The following is a 27,121-nucleotide window of genomic DNA, read 5'->3' on the forward strand; positions in this document are numbered from 1 at the left end:
CCACCATAAATGAATGAGAGTTTCGGTTGCTTCCTATCTTTGTCAGCATTTGGTGTTGCCTTCTTTTAAATTCGAGGCATTTTAGTTGTTGGAGAGTATGGTTTTGAGTTTCCCTATGGCAACCCACGCCAGTACTCTTGCCTGGAAAATCCCATGGACGGAGGAGCCTGGTAGGCTGCAGTCCATGGGGTCGCTAAGAGTCGGACACGACTGAGAGACTTCACTTTCACTTATCACTTTCATGAATTGGAGAAGGAAATGGCAACCCACTCCAGTGTTCTTGCCTGGAGAATCCCAGGGAGGGGGAAGCCTGGTGGGCTGCCGTCTCTGGGGTCACACAGAGTTGGACGTGACTGAAGCGACTTAGCAGCAGCGGCAATGTCTAATACACTGAACATTTCTCCATGTGCTTATTGAACACTCATATATCTTCCTTTGGCAAATGTCTTTTCAAGTATTTTAAAAGTTTTTAAACATTTAAAAAGTTGGGTTGTTTGTCTTTTTATTGTTGAGTTGGAAGAGTTCTTTATACATTCTGTTCACAAAGATTCTCACAAATAGTACTGAAATCACTGAGCCTTTATATGGAAAAAATGAGCCATCACTCCTACATCACACTATATAAAAATTAAGCTAATTGATATTTAGACTATTATACCCATCAACTACAGAATACACATCTTTTAAAAGACACATAGAAGATTTCCCAAGACAGACCATAGGTTAGGCCATAATACGAGTCTGAATAAATCTCAAATGACTGAAATCAAACAGTATGTTTTTTGGGCTTAGCAGATTCAAATTAGAGATCAATACAAAAAAATCTAGAAAATGCTCAATTATTTTTGTGTACTTGTTTTTATCAATTCCTGTGAAATAAGTGCTATGATCACTAACCACAACTAAGGATTTGTCTATTTCTCCCTTCAGTTCAGTTCAGTTCAGTTCAGTCGCTTAGTCGTGTCCAACTATTTGCGACCCCATGAATCACAGCACGCCAGGCCTCCCTGTCCATCACCAACTCCCGGAATTTACTCAGACTCATGTCCATCAAGTCGGTGATGCCATCCAGCCATCTCATCTTCTGTCGTCCCCTTCTCCTCCTGCCCCCAATCCCTCCCAGCATCAGGGTCTTTTCCTTAAGTTCTGTCAATTCTTACATCATGAATTTGAAGTTATATTTGACATATGCATATTTAAAAGTATTATATCTTCTTGAATGATTCTTTTATCAATATGAAATATCCTTTTCGTCTCTGGTAAAACTCCTTGTTCTGAAGCCTACTTCCTTTTTTTCCTAATATTTGTTTTTATTTGGCTACACCAAGTCTTAGTTGTGGCACGCAGGATCTTTACTTGCAGTGTGCGAACTCTTAGCTGCAGTGTGTGGGACCTAGTTCCCTGACCAGGGATTGAACCCGGGCCCCCTGCATTAGTAGTGCAGAGTCGTAGCCCCTGGACCATCAGGAAGTCCCAGTCTACTTTTTTTTATATTAAAATAGAAGCTCTAACTTATGATTAATATCTTCATGGCATATTTATGTCCATCACTTTAACCTAGTCGTGTCTTCGTATTTAAAGTAAATCTCTTATATTACTTCCCTTCTGGCTCAGCTGGTAAAGAATCCACCTGCAATGTGGGACACCTGAGTTCGATCCCTGGGTTGGGAAGATCCCCTGGAGAAGGGAAAGGCTACCCACTCCAGTATTCTGGCCTGGAGAATTCCATGGACTGTACAGTCCATGGGATTGCAAAGAGTCAGAGACGACTGAGCAACTTTCACTTTCACTTCCTTATATTAATAAAAAGCATATTGTCATGTCTTGCTTTTGTATCCTGCTTTCTAATTGAAGTGTATTTCTTTTTCAGTTATGTCTTTTTTTCATTTTTTAGAGATTGATTGCTCTGTGATTATAATATGTACTGTGATGAACTAATATTATACAACTTTACATATAATGTAAGAATCTCACAATAATGATTGTGTAGATTTGTAAATTAAAATTATAGTTTCTTCGTATCATAGAACACCATACATAGAATTGCACAAGTCTAAACTTATTGTATAAAAATAAAGTGAATGAAGAGAGATAACCTGTGTCTACACATTATTGTTCATCCTACATGTATTAATATATGCACTTTATCGCTTCTTCTATGAACTGGACATTGTGTGAGTGTTTGTGCTCAGTTGCTAAGTCATGTCTGACTTTTGCAATCCCATAGACTGTAGTCTGCCAGGCTCCTCTGTGGGATTTCCCAGGCAAGAATACTGGAGTGGGTTGCCATTTTCTTTTTCAGGGATCAAACCTTTGTTTCCTGCACTGGCAGGTGGATCCTTCATCACTGGGCCACCAGGGAAGCCTGAACTTGACATCACTGTATATTAAACACAACTGGTAATAACTGCTCAGTCTTATGAGAGCATCTTTCAAAAGACAACATAAATGACCCTGATCTCAGAACAAACTTCTGGGAAAAAGAAGACAAAGAATTTATGTTAGGGATTTCCCTGGCAATCCAGTGGTTAACACTCCATACTTCCAAGGCAGGGCACACAGGTTTGCTCACTGGTCAGGGAACTAAGAACCCACATGCCTCTTGGTGTGGTCAAAAGATAAAAAAGAAAAAAAATCTGTTAAATCCCCTTGTTTTTTCCTTTGTTTGATACATAAAATAAATAAGAGATAAAATTTTTCTCCTCAGACATTAACTCTCCCACATTTCTGGGTTATGCATGTCTAGGTGTTGTCTGGTCCCTCAACATCTCATTCCTCATTGCCAACTGAAAAACTCTGGGACCAGAACTTGCTGGGCTGTCCAAAGGTTAAGACCCCGCTCTTCCAATGCAGGGTCATGGGTTCCATCCCTGCTCAGGGAACTAAGATCAGGGAGTACAGATGTCATAGATGAGGGGTCAGGGACTATAGATGTCATAGACGAGGCAACTCCCATTTGGCTGAGGACAATCCCCAGTCAACACTCACGTTAGCTGGGGGATGAGTGCCAGTAGAAAAAGGAGATTTAAGCAAAGCACCAACAGCATCCATCCACCTCACCCCATGGACTGTAGCCCACCAGGCTCCTCTGTCCTTAGAATTCTCTAGGCAAGGATACTGGAGTGGGTAGCCATTCCCTTCTCCAGGGGATCATCCCAACCCAGGGATCAAACCTGGGTCTCTTGGATTGTAGGCAGATTCTTTACCATCTGAGCCACCAGGGAAGCCCCATTCATCCACCACAAGGGGCTAATTCTATCTCCATTCTTTCTTTCTTATACCCTTATATTTTAGTTGTTGGGGGCCACAGCATCATATATGATCAGTCGGTTTGGTGCTTATACTGTATTTTGCAAGGAGGTTCCTGCAGTCTGGAATGTGCTAAGTCTGGAGTATTCGGTTAATGCAATAAGATCTATCTAATATAGACGTGTCCCACAGTAAAACCAGAGGGGCCCCTGGTCATGTGTTCATTGTTTCTCTTTTGTCATGAAATGGATTATTTGATCTGAGCCATTATTATGAGAGAAATCATGTCAATATATTGTTGTTCTTCAGTTGCTAAGTTGTGTCTGACCCTGTGACCCCATGAAGTGCAGCATGCCAGGCTCCTCTGACCTCCAGTGTTCCCTGGACTTTGCTTAAATTCCTGTCCACTGGGTCAGTGATACCCGACCATCTCATCCTCTGTCGTCCCCTTCTCCTCCCACCTTCAATCTTTCCCAGCATCAGGGTCTTTTGCAATGAGTCAGTTCTTCACATTAGGTGGCCAAAGAATGGGAATTTCAGCTTCACCATCAGTTCTTCCAATGAATATTCAGGGTTGATTTCCTTTAGGATCAACTGGTCAGTATATTAGGCTTCCATAAATTGAGTTGTGGTGCTGGCAGAGGCACTGAGGGCCAGGAAGGCAAGCTCATAACCACATTAGTCACCGGTTCTGATAAAGATGAATCACTATCTCCTCCTTCTCAGTGTAATCAATCTGCCATCAAGTGGCAGACAGTCTTCTCATGAGTAATGCCTCATCAAAGGCTCAGTTTTGGTCTCCGCAAATAGCAAGTTGGGAGTTCAGCAATGGCACCAACTAGTAATCTAGCTAGAACAGAATTGGTGAAGAGACCATAGTTTTGGACCCATGCCAAGACTTTCATCCCTGCCACCATGACCTTTCTATCACAGGCTCTTTGTGCTAGCTCATACCACAATTATCTGGTTCACCTGGTGCCTGAGGACCTCTGCTGTGGTAGATGCTCTTTGGTGAAAATGAACATGAGACACAAAGATAGAAATGCTTTATTCTCATTCCCTTAGATCCATCCACATTCTGTTTTCCAATGACTTAACCACAGAATGTGGTGTTGAGTCAAAACCCCATTGATCCCCATTCTAACTGGAGTTTAGCCTGGTGCCAAGTCTTTTAGCTTGGATTCTCTAGAAAATAGAGCCTTAGGGCCATTTGAAAGAAAAAGGAGTGAAGATGGGAGTGGGCAGGAGAGGAGGGGAAACTAATACTGGGTTGCCAAAAAGTTTGTTTGGAAGATCAAATGGAAAAACCCAAACAAACTTTTTGGTCAACCCAGTATAATAGTGTAGTACTAAACTGGCTACCCAACTGACTGCTCAGTGTTGTGGACACATGCTAGTCATGGGGATATGCTACTTAGCGGAACAGACATAGATCTACCCTCATGGACAGACCTGGCTTTTGGGGCATGTAGACCATGCAGTTCTGTAACACTCCACGTTAGAAGGGCCTTGAACTTGATTTAAAGCTCTGTTGTCACCATCTTGGAAGTCTCAATAATTTTCGAACAATAGGCTCTACATTTTCATTTGACACCGAGCTCCATGAATTATGTTATCTGATCCTGTTAATATAAATTACAGTTTAGTAGGGGGATTGATCACGTTTTCTCTCCTGAAGAGTGTGAATTGGTAGCATGGAGAGAAGGTTCTTGTGGCAGGAGAACAGAACAAAGAGATGAAGAATAGCAGCGTTCACAGTGCCTGCTGCTGGATAGATGACAAAATACATGGATGCAGCAGCAGGGAATCTTTCTTTGGTCTTCTACTCTTTTTCCCTCTAAACTAATCATCAGTTCAGTTCAGTTCAATTGCTCAGTCGTGTCCAACTCTTTGTGACCCCATGAACCGCAGCACGCCAGGCCTCCCTGTCCATCACCAACTCCCGGAGTTCACCCAAACTCATGTCCATCAAGTCGGTGATGCCATCCAGCCATCTCATCCTCTGTCGTCCCCTTCTCCTCCGGCTCCCAACCTCCCCAGCATCAGGGTCTTTTCCAGTGAGTCAACTCCTCGCATGAGGTGGCCAAAGTATTGGAGTTTCAGCTTCAGCATTAGTCCTTCCAGTGAACACCCAGGACTGATCTCCTTTAGGATGGACTAGTTGAATCTCCTTGCAGTCCAAGGGACATTCAACAGTCTTCTGCAACACCAAAGTTCAAAAGCATCAATTCTTTGGTGCTCAGCTTTCTTTATAGTCCAACTCTCACATCCATACATGACCACTGGAAAAACCATAGCCTTGACTAGACAGACCTTTGTTGGCAAAGTAATGTCTCTGCTTTTTAATATGCTGTCTAGGTTGGTCATAACTTTCCTTCCAAGGAGTAAGCGTCTTTTAATTTCATGGCTGCAATCACCATCTGCAGTGATTTTGGAGCCCAGAAAAATAAAGTCTGACACTGTGTCCATTGTTTCCCCATCTCTTTGCCATGAAGTGATGGGACCAGATGCCATGATCTTAGTTTTCTGAATGTTGAGCTTTAAGGCAACTTTTTCACTCTCCTCTTTCACTTTCATCAAGAGGTTCTTTAGTTCCTCTTCACTTTCTGCCATAAGGGTGGTGTCATCTGCATATCTGAGGTTATTGCTATTTCTCCCAGCAATCTTGATTCCAGCTTGTGCTTCTTCCAGCCCAGCGTTTCTCATGATGTACTCTGCATATAAGTTAAATAAGCAGGGTGACAATATACAGCCTTGATATACTCCTTTTCCTATTTGGAACCAGTCTGTTGTTCCATGCCCAGTTCTAACTGTTGCTTCCTGACCTGCATACAGGTTTCTCAAGAGGTAGGTCGGGTTGTCTGGTATGCTATCTCTTTCAGAATTTTCCAGTTTATTGTGATCCACACAGTCAAAGGCTTTGGCATAGTCAATAAAGCAGAAATAGATGTTTTTCTGGAACTTCTTGCTTTTTCCATGATCCAGTGGATGTTGGCAATTTGATCTCTGGTTCCTCTGCCTTTTCTAAAACTAGCTTGAACATCAGGAAGTTCACAGTTCACACATTGCTGAAGCCTGCTTTGGAGAATTTTGAGCATTACTTTACTAGAGTGTGAGATGAGTGCAATTGTGCGGTAGTTTGAGCATTCTTTGGCATTGCCTTTTTAAACCCTGAATAATTCAGGTAAACTGAGTAGGTTTCTATTCCTTGAAATCAGAAAGAATCTAAGCACACACACGTGGGAGGTGACTTAAATCATGGGAATGAAATAGAGCAAGAATAGAAGAGAGATGAAGATCTTCTAGGCCAGTGCTATCTCACAGCACCCATAAAGGAATGAACTTTCTAATTTTAATTTTTTGTGAAACATAAATTTTTGGAAAGTAAAATATGGAAAAGCACTAGAAAAACGAAATGAAACAAAAATGGCACACCAAACACAAGCTCACTCACACTTTCAAGTATTTCAGACATAAAACTGCATTTCGAAAAACAGAATTAAAACAAAAAATAACATAAGATAAAAGGAAAAAACTATAACAACTGCACTTTGTTCACTGAAAGTGTACAGATAGGTGATCAATACAGAGAATAGCTAATACACCCTTAATTTTCCATCACTCCACGGTCTAAACAAAAGGTTGGCAGTGAAGTGACAATTTCCTATATTAAATACTATAACAATATTTAATATTTTACATCTGTTAACATTTAAAGTTTTTAACATGATAATTGGATGTGTTTCTTCCTTGTTAAGTCCTCTAATGTAGCTTGGTTGCTGACAATGCCACTAGCATAATGTATATTTAAATTGTTTCTTTGTTGTTGTTGTTGCTATTTTCCGTTGTTTTTATTTTTATTTTTTGGCCACACTGTGGGGCAGTTGGGATCTTAGTTCCCTGATCAGGGATCAAACTCACACCCACTGCAGTAGAAGTGAGGAGTCTTAACTGCTGGACCACCACAGAAGTCCCTAAACTGTTTCTGTGTTGTATTTAAGAATACTAATAGCAGAGCAATCAGTCTCTTAAAGGTATGTTTAAGGAAACGGAAGAAAAGACTTTACTTTTTTTTTTTCGCCACGAGGCTTGTGGGACATTAGTTCCCCAAGGAGGGATAGAAACTGGGCCTAGGAAGCAACAGTGCTGGGTCCTAACCACTGAGATTTTAAAGGAAATTCAGTAAGCTCAGATATTCATTCTTAACTTTTACTCCAAATGAAGCAAATGATGCTTTATTTTAAAAATTCATTTTCAATTCTTCATCAGTAGCCTGCTCCAAAGATTTATCCTATTACATTAATAGTTACATTTAAATTATCTTTCAATGAAAGAAAGGAATTCTGGATTCATGAATCCCCTATGTGCGTCTATTTTCATAGAAAATAAAAATCCAAAATGTTTTCTCAAATTCATAGTTTTTTTATGTTTTATGTATAAATGCCACTGAAATTTGATGGCCTTGCTTCATCAGTCAGTTCATAGTTTCAGTACTTTGCTATGAGATATGGCTGTGAACTCAGTAGATGGGGAATTTCACTTCTAAGCAAAGTTAATACAAACACTCAGATATTTAATTCTTTGGAATTACTTCTCTGGTTATTATTCAGTTTACTACTATCATTACTAACCCACTACTGATGTGTCTTTTCTTGACAAGACAGAAAAGGCTTATTTCACCATCTGTAATTTAGGGTTAAAAATAAATGACACAAATTTTACTTCCCAACTTTAGCTGTGAATTTCAAAAACAGGCTTGATTAAAAATGAAAATGGCTGTAAAAATAAAATGACTGTAAAAATAACTAGTTGTAAACGGAAAAATTTACATTTCCACATATTTTTATTCACTTTTGGCTTACAGTTGACAAACTAACCTTAAAAATTTCACTCTTTCACTAATGTGGTCCTATAGCACGTGACAAGGACACAGACCTACAATTCGTGCCACACACCTACTATTTGTCACACAAGTTGGAGAAATCTGAACCACTCTATACTCTGTTTAACCAGAGGTGTCCAACGATCACATGCTTGGATACTGCTGAAATGTTAAACTCCTATAAACGCTGTGAAACATTTACTCTTTTTTTTCATGTTTATAGAATGCTAATTATATTTTTGTGACCTTCATGGACTGTAGTCCACCAGACTCCTCTTTTCATGGAATTTTCCAGGCAAGAGTACTGGAGTGGGTAGCCTTTCCCTTCTCCAGGGGATCGTCCCAACCCAGGGATTGAACCCAGGTCTCCTGCTTTGCAGGTGGATTCTTTACTGTCTTAGCCAGCAGGGAAGCCTGAAACATTTACTCTTAACTTCTGTCCTTATTTCCTTGTGTACTAAACAGAAGTAGTTTGCAGACTGGCACTGGTCCAAGAACCACACTTTAAGCAGCACTGCTAGAAGAACTAGTAGAGGCGTTTATGAAGTAACAGAAGAGAGGAGGGGAACAAGGAGACCACGAATTTGTGGAAGACTATGGAAGCTTTAAGAGGAAGTAGTTCACTGTGTTAACTGCAATAAAGGTCAAGTAGGTTGAGACCAAAAGGAAGCCATGAGTTGACAATTAGGACACTGGTGACCTTTGAGAGAGTGGTTTCAGTGGAGCGCTGGAGGCAACACTAGCAGGCTGAGGAGTTGCAAGAGAAGCGCACACGGGGACTACCCTTTCAAGAAGCTAGATGGGAAAGAAATGGAGACAGTGTGGCAGTTTACAAGGAGGTCGAGGGGCTTTGCTGATGGGCCAATGTGGTTAAGAATCTGCCTTCCAACGCGGGGGACAAGGGTTTGATCCCTGGTCCTGGAACTAAGATCCCGCATGCCACGGGGCAGCTGGCCTGTTGCTGCAACTACTAAGCCCTCCAACTCTAGAGCTGGTGCTCCGCAACCAGAGAAGGCTCACGCACCACAATGAAGAGGCTGTGCACCAGGACAAAGAACCAGCACAGCGAAAAAAAAAAAAAATCAAAAAAAAAAAGTCAAAGGTAGACTTAGACTACGGAAGGCTTAAAAAAAAAAAAAAAAAGGTCTGATATCACTGAAGGGGCCTCAAACTGAAGAGAGTTCTGTCTCCAGGTAGAAAATCTAAGACAGAATTTTTTTTTTTTTTTTGGTTTTACAGTAATCTTAAAACTACTATGAAGGTGCAGAAAGATCGGGGGAAACTTCCTTGGAGAATCTGTAGACTTTCTAACACTTCTTTGGCAATGCAACAGAAAGCTGTGGGAGGAATACAGGGATTTTTAATTGACTCAGTTTCTCCTGAGTTTTGTATAAGGACTTTATTTTGGCTACATCAAACAGTGTACATGACCTTAGTTCCCCAACCAAGGCTCAAGCCCGTGCCGCCTGCTTTGGAAGCGCAGAGTCTTATCCACTGGATTTAATGCTCAGAGACTTAACCACTGGGAATTCCCAGGACTTTAAATGTATCCATGGTAAGATACACATCGTTTTGTAAAGTGAGAAATCTCTGAGCTATCATAATTACAGTAAACTCAGGTATTGACAAAATGGGTTTAATAAAGCAAGTCATATCTATATATGAAGAGAGTTTACTTCAGTTCCCAGACTTTCCTCTACTTTGACTCCATCCCGAGTTTTAGCAAAGAAGCATTTACCGTGTGCCCAACACCATGTTAGGTACTAAGGCTACATTAATGACTAGTCTCTATATGGAAGGAGTTCACTGGAGCAAAATTATTGGTTTTGATGCTTTTTGGTGGAAACAACTGAAAAGCCCAGCTCCATCAAGGTCAGCTCCAGGGCCAGTCAAATCAGAGGCTCAGTCACGTCACCAAAGACCCAGATTTTCTGATATTACTACTGAGCTCTCTTTAGTATTTCTGCCTCATCCTCAGGTCCAGCAATTGCAAGTGACACATTCTCAAAATAGTTAAGGGGTAGAACTATGTCATCTGTATCTCATTTTAGAGGCTCCCAGCTGACTGTCTTTGATGTTGCAAAAACCAAAACTGCATCTTACAAAAACCAAAACTGTACCCTGTGTTCCTTACTACCCTACTTGAATCCTGGGAAAAATGAGTGGAATTACCGCTGTGATGATATTTGGCCTCTGAAGTTGGGTCTGGGCATGGACCCTAACTCCTGATAAACTTTTGAGTCCACAAGAGAGAGTTTCTGAACTTAGGCAGAACTTGTTGTTGAGTAGGCCAATAACTGCTAACCCCTTTTCACATTCTGGCATACACCATAATATACACAGAAAATGATAATCCATTGTATGGCCCACAGGGATAAACCCAAGAGCTACCACTTGCCTGAAGGTGTTGGCTGCCTCAGCCCTGCTGAGCTGTTCCAAGGATGAGGGAATTCACATCAGAGCACAGCTGTATTTTATTCATAGCACCTCAGTTTCGAAGCTCCGAGCTGGCAACCCATAGCATCTGCCAGTGAGACAAAAGCAGGTACTCAAACTAGGCAATCTATTAGCATAAGTAAATACCAAGAGACAGGAAACAGTTTCTAAGTCAGTGTTTGACCACAGTAATTCCTGCAAACTCTTTTCTGATGTCTTTGTGCCTTGCACATGCTATTTCTCTCCTCTTGGTGTTTTCTTTAACACAACGTAATGGATAAGTAGAGTCAAATATATCTGGGTTCAAAACCTCTACACCCATCGGCTCTGTGTGTGTGTGTGTGTAAGTCACTCAGTCGTATCTGATTCTTAGCGACCCCATGGTCTGTAGCCTGTCAGCTCCTCTGTCCATGGAATTCTCCAAGCCGGAATACTGGAGTACTGGGCAAATGAATTAACTCTTTTGAGCCTGTTTTCCCTATCTAAAGTGTAATACGACTACAACTCATTTTAAAGGGCTGTTTCTGAGGATTCGGTAAGATAATGAGGTAAAATGGCCAGAACAATCCCTTGCGCACATAGTAAGTCCTCCTTAGAGGTGAGGTCCGTCTGGCAAACTTCTATTCAAATGCCCCTGCTCCTGTGAAGATGTCCTTTAGACGTTTCGATGGTGCTTCCTGGTTTTACGCTACTATTAAAACCGCGCAGCACCTTGTCATCAGTTCTTTGCCCGCAGCCCCCACCCCTCTTCCCTCAAAGAACTCTCAAAAGGCCAGGTTCGTCGTCCCATACTTGGTCTCCGCTAGTAGTGGGCAACATCCAGCTCCTCATAGGTGTCCCAGAGGGTATTTGTTTTTGTTTTGGCTGACTTCGCTTAACGGATTGAGCGGGAGGAGCGCGGGCGAGCGGGAGGGTGCCGCCCACGGAGGAGAGGGGCGTGCCCGCCCCGGGTGCGCTCGCCCGATACTCCCCGGCGGGGGCCTCGGCTGCAGTCCCGGATCCACCCGGCTATAGCGAGGGAGCCCGCGCGTACCCACCGGGCCGGGCAGCGCCCTTACTCGGCCACCCACGCCCGCAGGGGCGAGTTTCGAGAAGAGGCAGGCTGAGGCGGCGGCAGCGGCTGCTGCCTCCGGGCGGCCGCCTGGGTTGCGGGCCCGGGACTCCCCGCCCGCCCGGCCCGCGCCTCGCCTCGCCTTGCCTCGCCTAGCCCAGCACCCCGGTGCCCTCCCGACGCCGGCGGGCCCGGGAGCCTCGCGGACGTGACGCCGCGGGCGGAAGTGACGTTTTCCCGCGGTTGGCCGCGGCGCTCGGTTGCCGGGCGAGGGAGGGCCGGCCCGGTTTTTTTCTCAGGGGAACGTTCAAATTATTTTTGTAACGGGAGTCGGCCGAGGACGGGGCGTGCCCGAGGTGCGCGCGTCCTCTCCCTTCCCCGGCCCTCCTCCAGCGCCCGCCGGCGCCTGCCCAGCGAGCGCGTCATGCCGCCCAAAACCCCCCGGAGAGCAGCAGCAGTCGCCGCCGCCGCCGCCGCGGAACCCCCGCCGCCGCCCCTGCCGCCGCCCCCTGAGGAGGACCCCGAGCAGGACAGCGGCTCCGAGGACCTGCCTCTGGCCAGGTGAGCGGGCCGAGCCACCGGCGGCGGGCGGCGAACGGGGAGGGCGCCCCGAGGCTGCGTCGGCGGGCGCCGCGGCGTCTAGGCGGGGGCGCGTCCCCGCGGGGCGCCGGTCCGGGCGGGAGGACGGTCCCCCCTCCACCACCCCTCGCGGCGGAGCGCCCGGAGGGAGCTGACAGGGGTCTGGGTGCGGGCGCCGCCAGGGGAGGGCGGCCGGGAGGGGGTCTCGGCTCCAGCTTGACAGGTGTCGGGCGGGTGGGGCTCGGGTCGCTGAGCGAAGTGACAGGTGCCGCCTTTGCTCCGCGAGACGGCCCTGCGCATCCGGCGGGTGATTTCAAGACCCCATCACACGCAAAAGAGAAAAAAAAGAAAAGAACTAACTGGTGTCTGCTGGACAGGTTTTTCTCCCCGTTGAGATTTGTAGTCCTCCAGTGGTCTTTTGACTTTCTCTTTTGGTCTCTAACGATGCAACAGTTGGAAGTTTTTTTTTTTTTTCCACCCCCTCTGGGCGCGCAGCTGTATCTGAAGCCCAGTCCTGGGAGAGACAGCCAGAAAAGCCTTGGATGCGGCGGCAGAGATGCCCGCGGACGTGAAGGGTAGTGTCCTGAGTGTCAGTTATCCCCCAGGAAGCTCGGCTGAGGCGCCTTGTGGCGTTCTCTTAGAAGGGGGTTTTCGGTCTTGAGGATTCACGGCCATCGGTAGTGACTGGTGGAACGTAACTCTTTAGAAAGAACTCGTGCCTGGGCAAAAATATTGTGAGACGTTTAGCCCAAGAGCTTAAAAGTTCCTAAACTTTTCTCTTGTTTTTCAGAACTCTTGTTGCGTATTTTCATTGGCTTCAGCGTGCTTCGTTATTTCTTCCATTTTGCCTTTCGGCTTTGAGCCAGCAAGGATCCTGGTGTCCTTGTTGTTGTTTTTTGTTTGTTTGTTTCGTTTGTTGTAGTACAAAACGAGTGTTTTTGTGCTCACGTGGAATTATTTTTCTTCTCGTAAGTGGATTCTAAATTTAAGCAAGTCTACGATAATGCAGTGGAACTTGACAAGGAAGATAATGTAGTGCAACATCTTATTTTTCTTGATTGTGATGCTTTATGGTTAGAACCAAAAATTGAACGAGTATAATTATCCATTATTATTGTCAGAGTTGGCCCTGCTTTGAGACTGCACATCAATTACAGTGAAATGGGACTCCTTTCTGTCTCCTTCCCACAGTTCTAGCCCATCAGCAGGTCCTATTTCTTTCACCTCCCCCTGCACTAAGAGAATTCGGGACAAATTGTTAAAGATTGGGAAAAGCTTTTGGAAATGGCATGTAAAGGGCTATTAGAAATTCATATATGACTGTCTTATCAATTAAAAATCATTCTCACTAGTGGGGGAAAAAAAAAAGAAAGCCCAGGGATGTTCTAGGAGAAGACATTAGTTTCTGATTAAACTCTGATATGTCCAGTATTTTCCAGTTTCCCTTTGGTAAGAGCAGTGAAGTCTACTGCAAAGAACCCTGTTATCCACAGAGCATGGAAGCATTCTTGAATATTGTAGAGTAACCAGAAATGTTGAAGTTCTGACCATCACCTGGGAAAAGAAAGTCTTTTTTCCTTCTATTTTCAAACACTTAATTTTATATACTTTTAAATGACGAAACTATCACAAATTCTTTAAGTCAGAACCACGCAAGATAGTCTGTTCTTGATTATTCTTACCCATAAAATGTGTCCTTATGGGCTATCAAACTACGGGTTAACTACTTAACAGAGATAGAACCACTGCCTGGCAGTCTGAAGCCAAGAATTTTACCTGGGGTGGGTTCAGGGCCCAGTCCAACTGCATTTCCAGTGATGGAGCCCATGTCAACTTTGAGAATTGAAAGTTTACTTAAGGGAAACAGCACACCATCTTCATTCTTGAGATAACCAAAAGTTAATTATGTTTCAGAGAAGGGTTGGCAGTCTGGAATAGTGCTCAAGGGCCAGGATTATAGAGTTAGATTATTGGGTTTCTATCAGGGTTTCTGACATACTGTCTGTGATTTCAAGTGAGTGCTTTAACTTCTCTGATTTGGTATTTATCTGTAAAACAGGGTAAGAGGACTTATCTAATAGGCCGATGTGGGGATTCAATCTACCTTCATCTAAGGTACTTTGTGTGGGATCATAATAAATACTAAAAAATTATAAGCTATTCCTTGTACTACTACTATTATTATTAGAGGTCAAGTAGACATTAACTGATTGAAAAAGAATTAGCCAAGAAGAATTTTTTGACTGCCTGTCTTGGTTAAGGAAAATCAGGAAGAAAAGGCTGAATTTAATCCTCATCTAAGAACTACTAGTAAGTAGATTAAATAAAACACTGTGAAGGGTAAACTGAATTTTAGCAAAAGTTAGTGATATTAAATTGGTTTTGTAATATTATCTATTGCTTTCCTCTTGCTGTTAACCAACCCAACTTTCCCAAACAGTTTTAGCTCTTGTACTTACTTTAAGCTACTTTGCTGCTCTGAAGTATGTGATTCACCAGACCAGCAAACATTTTTCACTGTGTGGTATTACCATTCTGGAAAGACTGAAAAAGATGAATATATGTTTAAATTCTAAGTGTAATTTTTTTCAAAGATAAATAAGATTCTAAAGTATTTAGTGATGCTGTCTTTCAGGATAGTGCTATTCTGTGCAAACTATTGAAACAAATATTTATCTGATTAATTTGATTGAAATATGTGCCTATTATATATTTTTTCATTTGGTAGGCTTGAGTTTGAAGAAACTGAAGAACCTGATTTTACTGCATTATGTCAGAAATTAAAGCTACCAGATCATGTCAGAGAAAGAGCTTGGTTAACTTGGGAAAAAGTTTCATCTGTGGATGGAGTATTGGTAAGGAATGTCAAAATTTTTTGAAAACATTTTCTTAATTTCAGAAATAATTTTTAATCACCATAGAAAATTTGGAAAGTGGAAAATTTATAAAGCAAAGCTACTAATAATCCTATTACCCAGAGGTAGTTTATTTCTGATAACATTAAAAATTTTTAAAAACCCATCTCTCCATGTAAGCCCCTTACCAAAGTATTTTAAAACAAATCTTAGGTTTTATATTTTATTCATAAATAGTTCACAATGCTATAAAGACTTTTTAAAAAACAAAAAATGACTCATAAAATAATTTTAATATCATAATGCATAATCAGTATTGAAATTTCCTGATTGCCTTATAATTATTTATTTAGAATTCAGAATCTTTGATAATATTTTGATATTCCATTTTTTCTTGAATACATACACATATATATTCAACATCTATGTATATAATAATATCACTAGCAAATAATTATTGACACTTTATATGTACTAGAGAATATTGTAAGCACTTTGCAAGTAACTCATCTGACAAGCCTTTAAGATGTGAAGCATAAAATCCTTATTTTACATGTAAAATGTAAAATCTTCATTTTATAAATGAAGATACTGAAGCTGAGTGAGATTGAGTTAACTTAACTAAGGATCTTGACTAATAAGATCTAAAATACATATTTGGGATCATACATATAGTTATATATGTAATTACATGTAGTTTTTGTAAAATTAAAAAAATTTTTTTTCTTAACATGAGCATTTTATGTTGTTAAATATTTTTTGATATATTTGATAATGTCATTTCCAGTGGTGTTATAATATTTTATCCATTAGATGTATTCTGATTTGTTAGCTTTCTGTTATTTGACATTTCCCCCCCAACTTTTTGGAGCTGTATACACAATGTGATAAACATCCTTATTCATAAGAGTGATACCTGGCACAAATTAAGTCTTCAATTATTTGTTAAATGGATTAATGAACAAATCTCTGATTATTAGGATAAATTCTTACAATTTGAATTACTGAGTCAGAAGCTATGAGCATTTATAAAACTATTGGTAATTTTTGCTAAATTGCACTCTAATCACTTTTAATGAGTTTACGTTTTCATTCAGCATTGTATTAGAGTACACTGCTGACTTGGTTTTTTACTCATCCAATCAACGCAGCAAAATATGTTTATATACATCCCATAAAAATACTATTTATAACTGTTAAAAAAATCTCTAGTGTTTTAGTCTGTTTGGACTATTAAAATAAATATCTTAGACTGGATAGCTTGTAAACAATAGAAATTTATTTCTCACTGTTCTGGAGCTGGGAAGTCCAAGATCATGGTGCAGGCAGATTCTGGGTCTAGTAAAGGCACACTTCTTTATTCACAGGGAATTCACAGATAGTGCCTTGTCACTGGCCTCAGTTGGCAGAACCGGTGGGAGCTTTTGCTGGCCTCTTTCAGAAGGGCACTGATTCCATTCATGAGGGCCCTTCCCTACTGACCTAATCACTCCTGAAGGCTCTACCTCCTGATATCATCTTGTTGGGCATCAGGTTTTCAGCATCTGAATTTGAGGGGAACACAAGCATTCGGTCTGTCAGTTCAGTCGCTCAGTCGTGTCCGACTCTTTGTGACCCCATGAATTGCAGCACGCGAGACCTCCCTGTCCATCACCAACTCCCAGAGTTCACTCAGACTCATGTCCATCGAGTCAGTGATGCCATCCAGCCATCTCCATCCTCTATCGTCCCCTTCTCCTCCTGCCCCAATCCCTCCCAGCATCAGGGTCTTTTCCAGTGAGTCAACTCTTCGCATGAGGTGGCCAAAGTATTGGAGTTTCAGCTTCAGTATCTGGTAATAAAAAAAAAAAGAGAAAACAAACCTCACAATTTCCAAAGATTTGAACATATTCTAGAACTGCATACTAAAAAGGCATTCTTGAAGTATCTTGGATGAATGACTTTGGTATTATCATCCCAAAGCACCTAATATGTATTTCCACTGATTTGGGTACATCATGTACAAAGCCATTTCTTTGCGTGTGCTGTTAAAGAGAGTCATCACTCCTTCACTTCTCTATCTTCCATAAATACTAAGCTTTTACTTTTCAGAAAGTTGAAAAGGGGTAGTTGATTATAGACAGTATTGGTATAGTATTGGTAAGTGCAGATAGTTGCCAAATAAGTGAGTTGTGTTCCAGCTTTCTTGAAAGTGAAAGTCACTCAGTTATATGGAACTCTGATCCGTGGAATTCTCCAGGCCAGAATACTGGAGTGGGTAGTGTTTCCCTTCTCCAGGGGATCTTCCGAACCCAGGTCTCCCACATCACAGGTGGATTGTTAACCAGCTGAGCCACAAGGGAAGCACTGGAGTGGGTAGCCTATCCCTTCTCCAGCAGATCTTCCTGACCCAGGAATCCAGATCTCTTAGTAAGTATAATAATGTAGTTAGATTTGCAGGCTAGTTCACAGGAAACTTTTTTAAAAAGACTGAATTCTAGCAGTAATAGTTTTGGGCTTCGGACCTTCATATATACATATATAAATAAACAAATGTTACTGCTTTTTATCCTACCCTTTTCTTTCTCCTGGCTTTGTCCCTATCTTCCATGGGAACTGGCATAGTTTAAAACTCATCTCCTGATGATGCTCTTGATGGGGACTAAGAGATGAGAAGTCATTCCTGGTTGTGTGCTGAGGAAAATAAGAAAGGAACTTCATGTTACAGTTGGAATTTGGGGCATCTTTTCGTTGGGTATGACAGGATGATGTTGTATTTTTCTGTTACAGTTCACTAGACTCTTCCAAGAAATGTTATTTTCAGTGATAGTTAAGTTTTTGAGAGTTGGCCTGATAATTTAATCTTCATTTATGTGGTAATTTCTAAGGGAGAATGTGACACAGTGAATGCTGAGAAGCCAGAGAGTGACAAAATGAACCTGTTTCTGATGCAGCCATTCTAGTTGTACTTGGCTATCTTCTTTGAAACAAGAAGAATGTGGTAACTCAGGGTAATTTTTGGCAACTGAAAATAGATAATGTTTATTGAAACAAAGGATGGGTTAAGAGCAAGAATTTGTCATGAGACTGGACTAACTCAAGTTTCAAATCTGCCATTTACTGCCTCTGTGATCTTGAAAAGGTACCTAAAATCTCCAAGTCTCAATTATCTTATTTGTAAATGGAACTAACAATAATTTCTGGGTCTTGGAGTTATTTGGTAGATTAAATTCATGCATATAAAGCATTTATTAGTGTAAATGAGTGCTTATATTTGGTCATGACTAATGAGCTACTGCAGAAAATCTTATATTAATATTTTTTAAAAGAATTTAAGGATCAGTTAAAATGGTTTAAGTTTTAAATGGATGTATAGTGATTCTGATGTGGCACTTTCATTAAAATTTACATTTTTAGGTTCTTGAGAGTAAAAAAAAGTTGTTTATACGTGCAGGAAAGCATATATTAATCCTTTTAAAGGAAAGGTTTGTGGTATTTTGTCTAGAAATTTCTCCTTTTTGTATAAATGTTTAGTAAGTGTGTAATATGTGGTTGCTGTCATATGATTAAATTGTGTTCATGCTGCTTAACAGCATATGAATAAAATAAGAAATTGGTCAGATGTCCTTCACATACTGTGACTTATGGTAAATCAGTTGTTGGAATATTGGTTCTCTTTCTGCATCTTGAATGACAGTGTGGCAGAGAAGAAATAAACCTTGGACCTCAGGGCAAAAAACTCTTATTGTAGTTGTAATGTAGCTATATGATTTTAGGCAAATTGGTTAATCCCAGTCTCAGTTTGCTCATCTGAAAAGCAGAAATGACATCTGAATATCATCCTTTTAGGCTTTTGCATAGGGGTGTGTGTGTGTATTTGTATGTTTGTATGTTTATTTGTGTGTGTATATATTCAAGGTCTTTGAAATATATTACCCTTGATAGAAGCATTTTAGAGGTAATTACATTTAGAAAGATAATTGAAGAGAATAGTTTGGAATTAGAGTAAAACTAGGCATTCTATTTAAGCTGTGCTGCAAAAATATGAAGAGGTTTCTTAATAACCTTAGCAGAATATATATTTTAAAATTATGTATAATGAAAATTTTCTTTACCTGTAATTTTTTAGTCCTTATACACCCTATCTACTTGAAGATGGTGCTTATATTCTGATTGCTTGTGGGTTTTGCTGAGCAAAATACATTTAAGAACATGTTTGTGTGTGTGTCGTCAGCCGCGTCTGACTCTCTGCGACCCTGTGGACTGTGAACTGCTAAAGAACATGGACGTGAGTGTTACATTTGTATTACAGATGTAGGATATCTGCAGGTTCTTTTATTTCTGATTCTACTTCTAAGATTAATTTCTAAAGACATTTTATTTTGGAGAGTTTCAGATATTTATATAAGTAGGTTAAAGAAAATAGTATGAACTCTCACATAACTCTTAACCAGCTTCAGTAGTAAAAGTCATGGCCAAACTCTGTTTCTCCCTGACTCCAGATTATTTTAAAGTAAATCCAAGATATGATATTTCATCTATACATATTTCAGTATGTATGGGGGGAAAAAAAAGAACTCTTTAAAAAAATGACCACAAGAAATTTCCTGGTGTTCCTCTGATCAGGATTCCACACTTCCACTGCAGGGGTCATGGACTGAATCCCTGATTTGGAAACTAAGATCCTACAAGCTGCACCAGAAGACAATCCCCTCCAAACACAGAAGCACCACAGTTCATCATATCTGATAAAATTAATGAAAATTCCTTAATATCAAATATCCATTGTTTGAATTATCTTGTTTCAGAAATTCTTTTCAGTAAGTTCAGGATTTAAATAAGGCCTACACAGTGTGATTGGTTGATTTGTGTCTTAAATCTCTTTCAGTCTGTAGATTTTGCCTTTTCCTTCCCTCCCCCTTTTCCTTTCTTTTCTTATTCTTTTTTTTCAATGTATTTGTTGAAGAAACTGGAGTTTTTATCCTGTGAGATTTTTTACTGTGTGTATTTTACAGATTGTACCTCCTTCATTGTTTAACATATTTCCTAATTCTCTGTGTTTTCTAGAAATGATTCTAGAGGCCTGATCAGATCCTGGTTTGATATTTTTCAGAAGAAATGCTTCAGAGATGTTGTTGTGTATGCCTATTGGTAGACACATAATGTCTTGTTCTCTCTCTTTTAATGTAAGCTATTATTGATGACCATTGACTGGAGCCATTAGAGGAACTAATCTTTCCCTTTTCAATTATTAGTTGTAATTCTTCTGTAAATAGAAACTTTCCTCCATCAACTGTGTTTATTCTGAAGTATAGATCATTCAGGAAAGGTAGGATAAGTGCTTTATTCTTTGTGTTTATTGACTAGTTTTCAAACTGATGAGTTGGTCTTATAACATTCCCCAAAAGTGACCAATGATTATAATCATCTTTTCAAGTATTAATATTATCTTATAATACCAATAGACCAGTTTGACTATACATAGACATTTAATAAGATCTTTACTCAAAAATAACATTCAGGTGATCCTTGAATAGTGCTGGGGTTAGGGGCAGCAAACCTCCACACAGTCGACAATCTGTATTACTTATGGTTGACCCTCTGTATACACAGTTTCTTCATATACATGGTTCCTCCATTTCTGTAGTTTCACATCTGAGAGTTTAGCCAATCTCAGCTCATGTAGTACTATAATATTTACTATTGGAAAAAAAATGCCTATAGTGTAGTACTATAGTCTTGCAAAAGAGCTGACTCGCTGGAAAAGACCTTGATGCTGAAAAGGATAGAAGGCAAGGGGGGCCGGGCGGCAGCACAGGATGAGACGGTTAGATAGCATCACCAACTCAATGGACATGAATATGAGCAAATTCTAGGAGATAGTGAAGGACAAGGAAGCCTGGCGTGCTGCAGTCTGTGGGGTCGCAAAGAGTTGGACACAACTTAGCGACTAGAAAACAACAGTAGCCTTTACTATTGAAAAAGTATATAACACACAGTTTGCAGCCATATTCTTCAAGAGTCAGCTGTATTTTGTAATTTCAAGAATGAAATGGAAATCAGATCATGTAGTATTTAACCTTAGGGATTGTCTTTTTTTTCCAAGCATAATTCCCTGGAGACACATTGATGTTAAATGTCATTATATTTGCTTGCTAAGGGTGCCATAAAAAATACCACAGACTGAGTGGGTTAGACAACAGAAATGTGTTTTCTCACAGTTCTGGAGGCTGGAAGTCCGAGATAAATTATGGGCAAGTTTGGTTTCTTCTGCGGCCTCCCTCCTTGGTTTGCAGATGGCTGCCTTCTCCTTGTCTTCTGGAATGGTTTTCCTGTGCACAAATCCCTGGTGCCCTTTGGGTGTCCAGACTTCCTGTTCATGTAAGGATGCTAATCAGATTCAATTAGGTTTACATTTCTGTCCTCATTTTAACTTATGTACCACTTGAGACCCTATCTCCAAACACAGTTATGTTCTCAGATACTTAGGGCTCCGGCTTCAACATAGGAATTTTGTGGAGGGAACACAATCCATCTCATTGAAAATAGTTTGTTTCTTTGTTATTTTTTGGTAGTATTCCATGGTATGGCTGGACCACAGTTTTGTTTAACCATTCACTTATTGAAAGGTGGCTGTGTTGTTTGCAGGTTTTAGCTGCTATGAATGAAGCTTCTATATCTATATCATTTGTTATAGATTTTTATTGTGGACATCAGTTTTCCACTCTTTAAACACCAAGGAGTGTTGTTGTTGGATCCTATTGCAGAGATCCTATGGTAAGAGTATGTTCATTTTTGTAGGAAACCTCCAAAATGTGTCCAGAGTGGTGGTACCATTCAAGAAAGCACCGCTGCTTTGATATTTTTGCGAGCATTTGGTGTTGTCACTGTCTTGCATTTTGGCCATTCTAATAGGTGTGATATCTCACGGTTTTAATTTGTAATTCTCTTAACGGCATATGATGCTGAACATCTTTTCATATGCTTATTTGCCATCTGTACATCTTCTTTGGAGAGGTGTTGACACCTTGTGCCAATTTTTTAATCTGTTGTTTATTTACTCATTGTTGAGTTTTAGGAGGAGTTTGTGTGTTTTAGAAAACAGTCCTCTTTAGATATTCCTTTTGCCAGTATTTTCTCCCATTCTCTGGCTTAACTTCTCATTCTCTTGACAGTGTCTTTCGGCGAGCAGAAATAATTTTAATAAAGTCCAGGTTATAAATTCTTTCTTTTATGAATCATGCCTTTGGTATTGTATCATTATCATTTCCATCACACTTCCTGATTTCAAACTATTACACAGCTGTAGTCATCAGAATAGAATGGGATTTAGCATTCAGACAGACACATAGATCAAGAGAAAAATAGAGCCCAGAAATAAACCCCTACACATATATGGTCAGTTAATTTATGATAGAAGAAGCCAAGAATATTCAATGGTGATAAGACCATCTCTTCTTTAGTAAAGGGTTCTGGGAAAACTAGACCAGTGTCTCACACTATAGATAAAAATAAACTCATTGGATTAAGAGACTTGCGCATAAGAAACCATAAACTCCTAGAAGAAAACATAGGTGCAAGCTCCTTGACCACCGTCTTGGTGATGATTTTTTGAATTTGACAGTGATGATTTTTTGAATTTGACACCAAAAGCAGAGCGAACAAAAGCAAAAATAAGTAGAACTACATCAAAATAAAAAGCTTCTGATAGGAAAGGAAACATTGACAAAATGAAAAGGCAACCTACCAATTGGGAGAAAATATTTGCAAATCTTGTATCTAATAAGGAGTTAATATCCAAAATACTTAAAGAACAAATAATCCAGTTTAAAAAAAAAAATGGGCTGAGGGACTGAATAGGTATTTTTCCATGGAAGACACACAGATGGCTAACAAGTACATGGTGCTTAACCTCTCAAATCACCAGGGAAATGCACATCAAAACCACAGTAAAATACCACTCCCATCTGTTAGAATGGTTATTATCAAAAAGACAAGAAGTAACAAGCGTTGGTGACAATATAGAGAAAAGGGAACCGTACATTGTTCCTAAGAATGTATATTGGTGCATCCACTGTGAAAAACCGTACCTGGGGAGGAGAGATCAAGATGGAGTAGACCTTCACTCACCAACACATCAAAACCACAACTACATATAGAGTGGTGCTTGGTAAAATTGATTTGGGAACTAGCCAGATGGCTCTTTCACAACCAAGGCTGTAAAGGAAGAACTACACAAAGGCTGGCAGAAAGGGAGGAGAAGCAGTCTGGTCTGGTTGGGACCTGCACCCGCTAGTGGAGGGTACGGAAGGGGAGGGAGATGGCACAGGCTTGGGGATTTTCCCTGGGGGGGTGAGGGATTTGAGCCACGTATTAGGCAACCTAGCCCACGGGTCCAACCCTGGGAATACGACCCCTTTAGCTGGTTTGGAAACCACTGGGGCTTACCGGAGGGCTCTAAGAAACCAAGACTCGGCCCTTGAAGGACATGCACAGACTTGCCTCCTCCCGGTCACAGCACAGAGTCAGCAGATGGAAAACTTCCTTGGGCTCTGGCCGGCTTACCAGGACCATCCCAGTGTATCCCGCAGCCTGCTCAGGGCTCCTGCTCCAGCGCCTCTTGCCCTGGCGCTGCACCTACTGAGGCGCGGGCTGCTCCTGAGAGTGCGCACACTTGGAGGGCTGCGAGCCTGCTTGCACACTGCTCCTGACTCTGACCAGTGTGGAGGCAGACATTGCCAGCCTGGGTGTCAGAGTGTACACCCTGGAGGAAGCAAAGCCGCATCCCAGGCGGAGAATGTTGTCACTTGGTAGGCCGATCTTGCACACACTTGAGGGGGAGTAAAACTAGCTCTAGGGTGGGGCCTGCCATCGCAGGCTTGTGTGTCTCTGCGCACATCTGGAACGGAGTGAAACCGGGTCAGTGAGCGCGGGCGCCAGCTCAAGTCCTGACCCGGCCTCTAACCAAGGCATGCACGCCCGGGGTTGGGGAGGGAGAGAAACCAGCACAGAAGTTGAGCCCCGTGTCCTCAGCACTGGACGCGCCCCATATCTAGACAGGGACTCCTGTCAGAAACCCACTTTCCTCCTAGCAGAAACCCACTTGCCTCAGTACTCTGGTTCCAGCCGCTGGAGCCCCGCCCCCACCCCTTATAGGGTGGAGACCGCCCTTGAGCAGAGAAGCCCCAGTTCGGACTGTAGCTGCTCCAACTTCAACCCATCAGAATGATGGCTGCCCGCACAGCCCGGGGGACGAGAGCCTGCGCTCGCTCGCTTCTGATCCAGCAGCTCGCAGATCAGAGCCACTGGGCACATGCAGACTTTATTGGGACACCGCTCCGCCCTCCAACCCCCCCCCCCCCCGCCCCATGAGGCCATGCCACCAAGACTGGGATAGGTAACTGTTTCACCTAATTTCATGGTGACGGAAAAGGCTGAACAAAATGAGAAGACTGAGAACTATATTTCAAATGAAAGGGCAAGAAGAAACCCCTGAAAAAAAATCTCTGATGAAACGGAGGTAAATACCTTATAAAGAATCCAATAGTAATAAGAATGCTAACTGAACTGGGGAAAAGAATAGATGAACACAGAATTTTAACAAGGGATTAGAAAACACATTACAAAAGAACCAGTCAGAGCTAGAAAACAGGATAACTGAAATGAAAAACACTAGAGAGAAGAGCAGGTTAGGTGATACAGAAGAATGCATGAGGTATCTGATAGAATAATGGAAATCACCTGGTCCCAACAGCAAAAAGAAAAAAAATTTTTATTGAGAATTGTTTAAGGGACTTTGGGTGCAACATTAGGTGTACTGAAAATCACATTAATAGGGGTTCCAGAAGGAGAAGAGAGGGAGAAAGAGGTAGAAAATTTGTCTCATGAAATTATGGCTGAAAACTTCCCAAACATAGACAGGAAACAGACATCCAGGTGCAGGAAACACAGTCACAGACAGTATGAACCCAGGGCATATCCTCAGTAAAATGGTGAAAGTTAAAGAGAATTCAAAAGGCAGCAAGGAAAAAAGAGGCACATGCGTTTCTATTATAATAATGTGTCTTCTCCTTCACTCTCTTTTTAAAAGTTAATCTGACTGTAGGCTTTTTAAATTTTATTGATCTTTTTAAAGTATCAGCTTTTGATTTCCTTGGTTTTTCTGTTGATTTTCTATTTTCAGTGATTCTTTTGTATTTAGCTGACCTTTTGTATTGAAATGTTTAAATTCCTTTCTTGTTTCCTTTTGTGTATATTCTTTGTTTTCTTTGTCATTACCATGGGGATTACATTTAGCATCTTAAAGTTTTATACTCTAATTTGAATTTTTTCAAGCTTAACTTCAATAATATAGAGAATTATACTTCATTAGCCCTGTCCAAACTCCTTTCAGTTATTGATGTCACAAAAGTATGCCTTTTTATATCCAGAGTCCAAAAACATAAACTAATGATTTTGTAATGCATCAGTCTCTTAAATTATATAGAAACAAAACGTGGAGTTATACACTATTATTGTAATAGTAATATCTTTTCTATCTTTTCTTCGTCAGTTTTTCAGCACTCAACTTTCTTTATAGTTCAACTCTCACATCCGTACATGACCACTGGAAAAACCATAGCCTTGACTAGATGGACCTTTGTTGAAAAAGTAATGTCTTTGCTTTTTAATATGCTATCTAGGTTGGTCTTTTAATTTCATGGCTGCAATCACCATCTGCAGTGATTTTGGAGCCCCCAAAAATAGAGTCAGCCACTGTTTCCACTGTTTCCCCATCTATTTCCCATGAAGTGATGGGACCAGATGCCATGATCTTAGTTTCCTGAATGTTGAACTTTAAGCCAACTTTTTCACTCTCCTCTTTCACTTTCATCAAAAGGCTATTTAGTTCTTCTTCACTTTCTGCCATAAGGGTGGTATCATCTGCATATCTGAGGTTATTGATATTTCTCCCGGCAATCTTGATTCCAGCTTGTGCTTCTTCCAGCCCAGCGTTTCTCATGATGTAATCTGCATAAAAGTTAAATAAGCAGGGTGGCAATATACAGCCTTGACGTACTCCTTTTCCTATTTGGAACCAGTCTGTTGTTCCATGTCCAGTTCTAACTGTTGCTTCCTGACCTGCATACAGGTTTCTCAAGAGACAGGTCAGGTGGTGTGGTATTCCCATCTCTTTCAGAATTTTCCACAGTTTATTGTGATCCACACAAAGTCCAAGGCTTTGGCATAGTCAATAAAGCAGAAATAGATGTTTTTCTGGAACTCTCTTGCTTTTTCCATGATCCAGCAGATGTTGACAATTTGATCTCTGGTTCTTCTGCCTTTTCTAAAACCACCTTGAACATCTGGAAGTTCACGGTTCGCGTATTGCTGAAGCCTGGCTTGAAGAATTTTGAGCATTACTTTACTAGCGTGTGAGATGAGTGCAATTGTGCATTGGTTTGAGCATTCTTTGGCATTGCCTTTCTTTGGAATTGAGATGGATGCCCTTTATTTCTTTTTCTTAGCTGATTGCCCTGGCTAGAACCTCCAATACATTGTTACCTTTTTCCTGATCTTAGTGGGAGAACATTCAGTCTTACTGTTACCTATGATGTAGGCTTTCTGGAGATGCCTTTTGTCAGGTTGAGGAACTTCCCTTTTATTCCAGTTGTGTTGAGTATTTTGTCAAATGGTTTGGGATTTTGTCAAATGATTTTTTTCTGCATCTATTGAGACAACTGTATGTTTTTTCTCCTTATTATAACGTATTATATTCTTCTGAGATTTTAAACCAACATTGTGTTTCTAGGATAAGTTTCACTTGTTTATGGTGCGTAATTATTCTTATATATATATATATTTAAATTTGGTTTCCTTGTATTTTGTTCAGCATTTTTATGCATTTTTTCATAAGAGATTTTGGTCTCTATTTTCTTTCCTTGCAGTGTTTTTGTCTGATTTTAGTGTCAGGGTAGTACTGACTGCTGAAGGAGATGGGAAATGTTTCCTTCGATCTTCAGCTTTTATGGAGCATTTTGGTTAATTGATGGGCTTCCCTGGTGGCTCAGATGGTAAAGTGTCTGTCTGCAGTGCAGGAGACCAGGGTTT

General features: G+C 40.9%; 1 protein-coding gene, 1 long non-coding RNA gene and 1 other non-coding gene across 5 annotated transcripts in view; 1 reads left to right on the forward strand and 2 right to left on the reverse strand.

Annotated features, from left to right (window-relative positions):
• Nucleotides 1-1,397: 1,397 nt before the first annotated feature.
• Nucleotides 1,398-1,470, reverse strand: TRNAS-ACU (transfer RNA serine (anticodon ACU)). Its single transcript has one exon. It is a non-coding gene; the product is annotated as a tRNA-Ser (tRNA).
• A 9,117-nt stretch (nt 1,471-10,587) lies between these two features.
• Nucleotides 10,588-11,806, reverse strand: LOC133258229 (uncharacterized). Its single transcript, XR_009739868.1, has 2 exons — nt 11,360-11,806; nt 10,588-10,655 (listed from the first exon to the last, which is right to left on the reverse strand). It is a non-coding gene; the product is annotated as an uncharacterized LOC133258229 (long non-coding RNA).
• A 43-nt stretch (nt 11,807-11,849) lies between these two features.
• Nucleotides 11,850-27,121, forward strand: part of RB1 (RB transcriptional corepressor 1) — a 120,256-nt gene continuing 104,984 nt past the window's right edge. The window contains exons 1-2 of one of the 3 annotated variants that reach the window (XM_061434602.1): nt 11,850-12,179; nt 14,926-15,052. In XM_061434602.1, coding sequence (XP_061290586.1) covers nt 12,043-12,179; nt 14,926-15,052 — 264 coding nt within the window. In that variant the 5' untranslated portion in view covers nt 11,850-12,042. The remainder of the gene's footprint in view (nt 12,180-14,925; nt 15,053-27,121) is intronic. The other 2 variants (XM_061434604.1, XM_061434603.1) reach the window with 2 other exon arrangements.

The sequence above is a fragment of the Bos javanicus genome, chromosome 12, assembly GCF_032452875.1.
Source record: "Bos javanicus breed banteng chromosome 12, ARS-OSU_banteng_1.0, whole genome shotgun sequence".
NCBI lineage: Eukaryota > Metazoa > Chordata > Mammalia > Artiodactyla > Bovidae > Bos > Bos javanicus.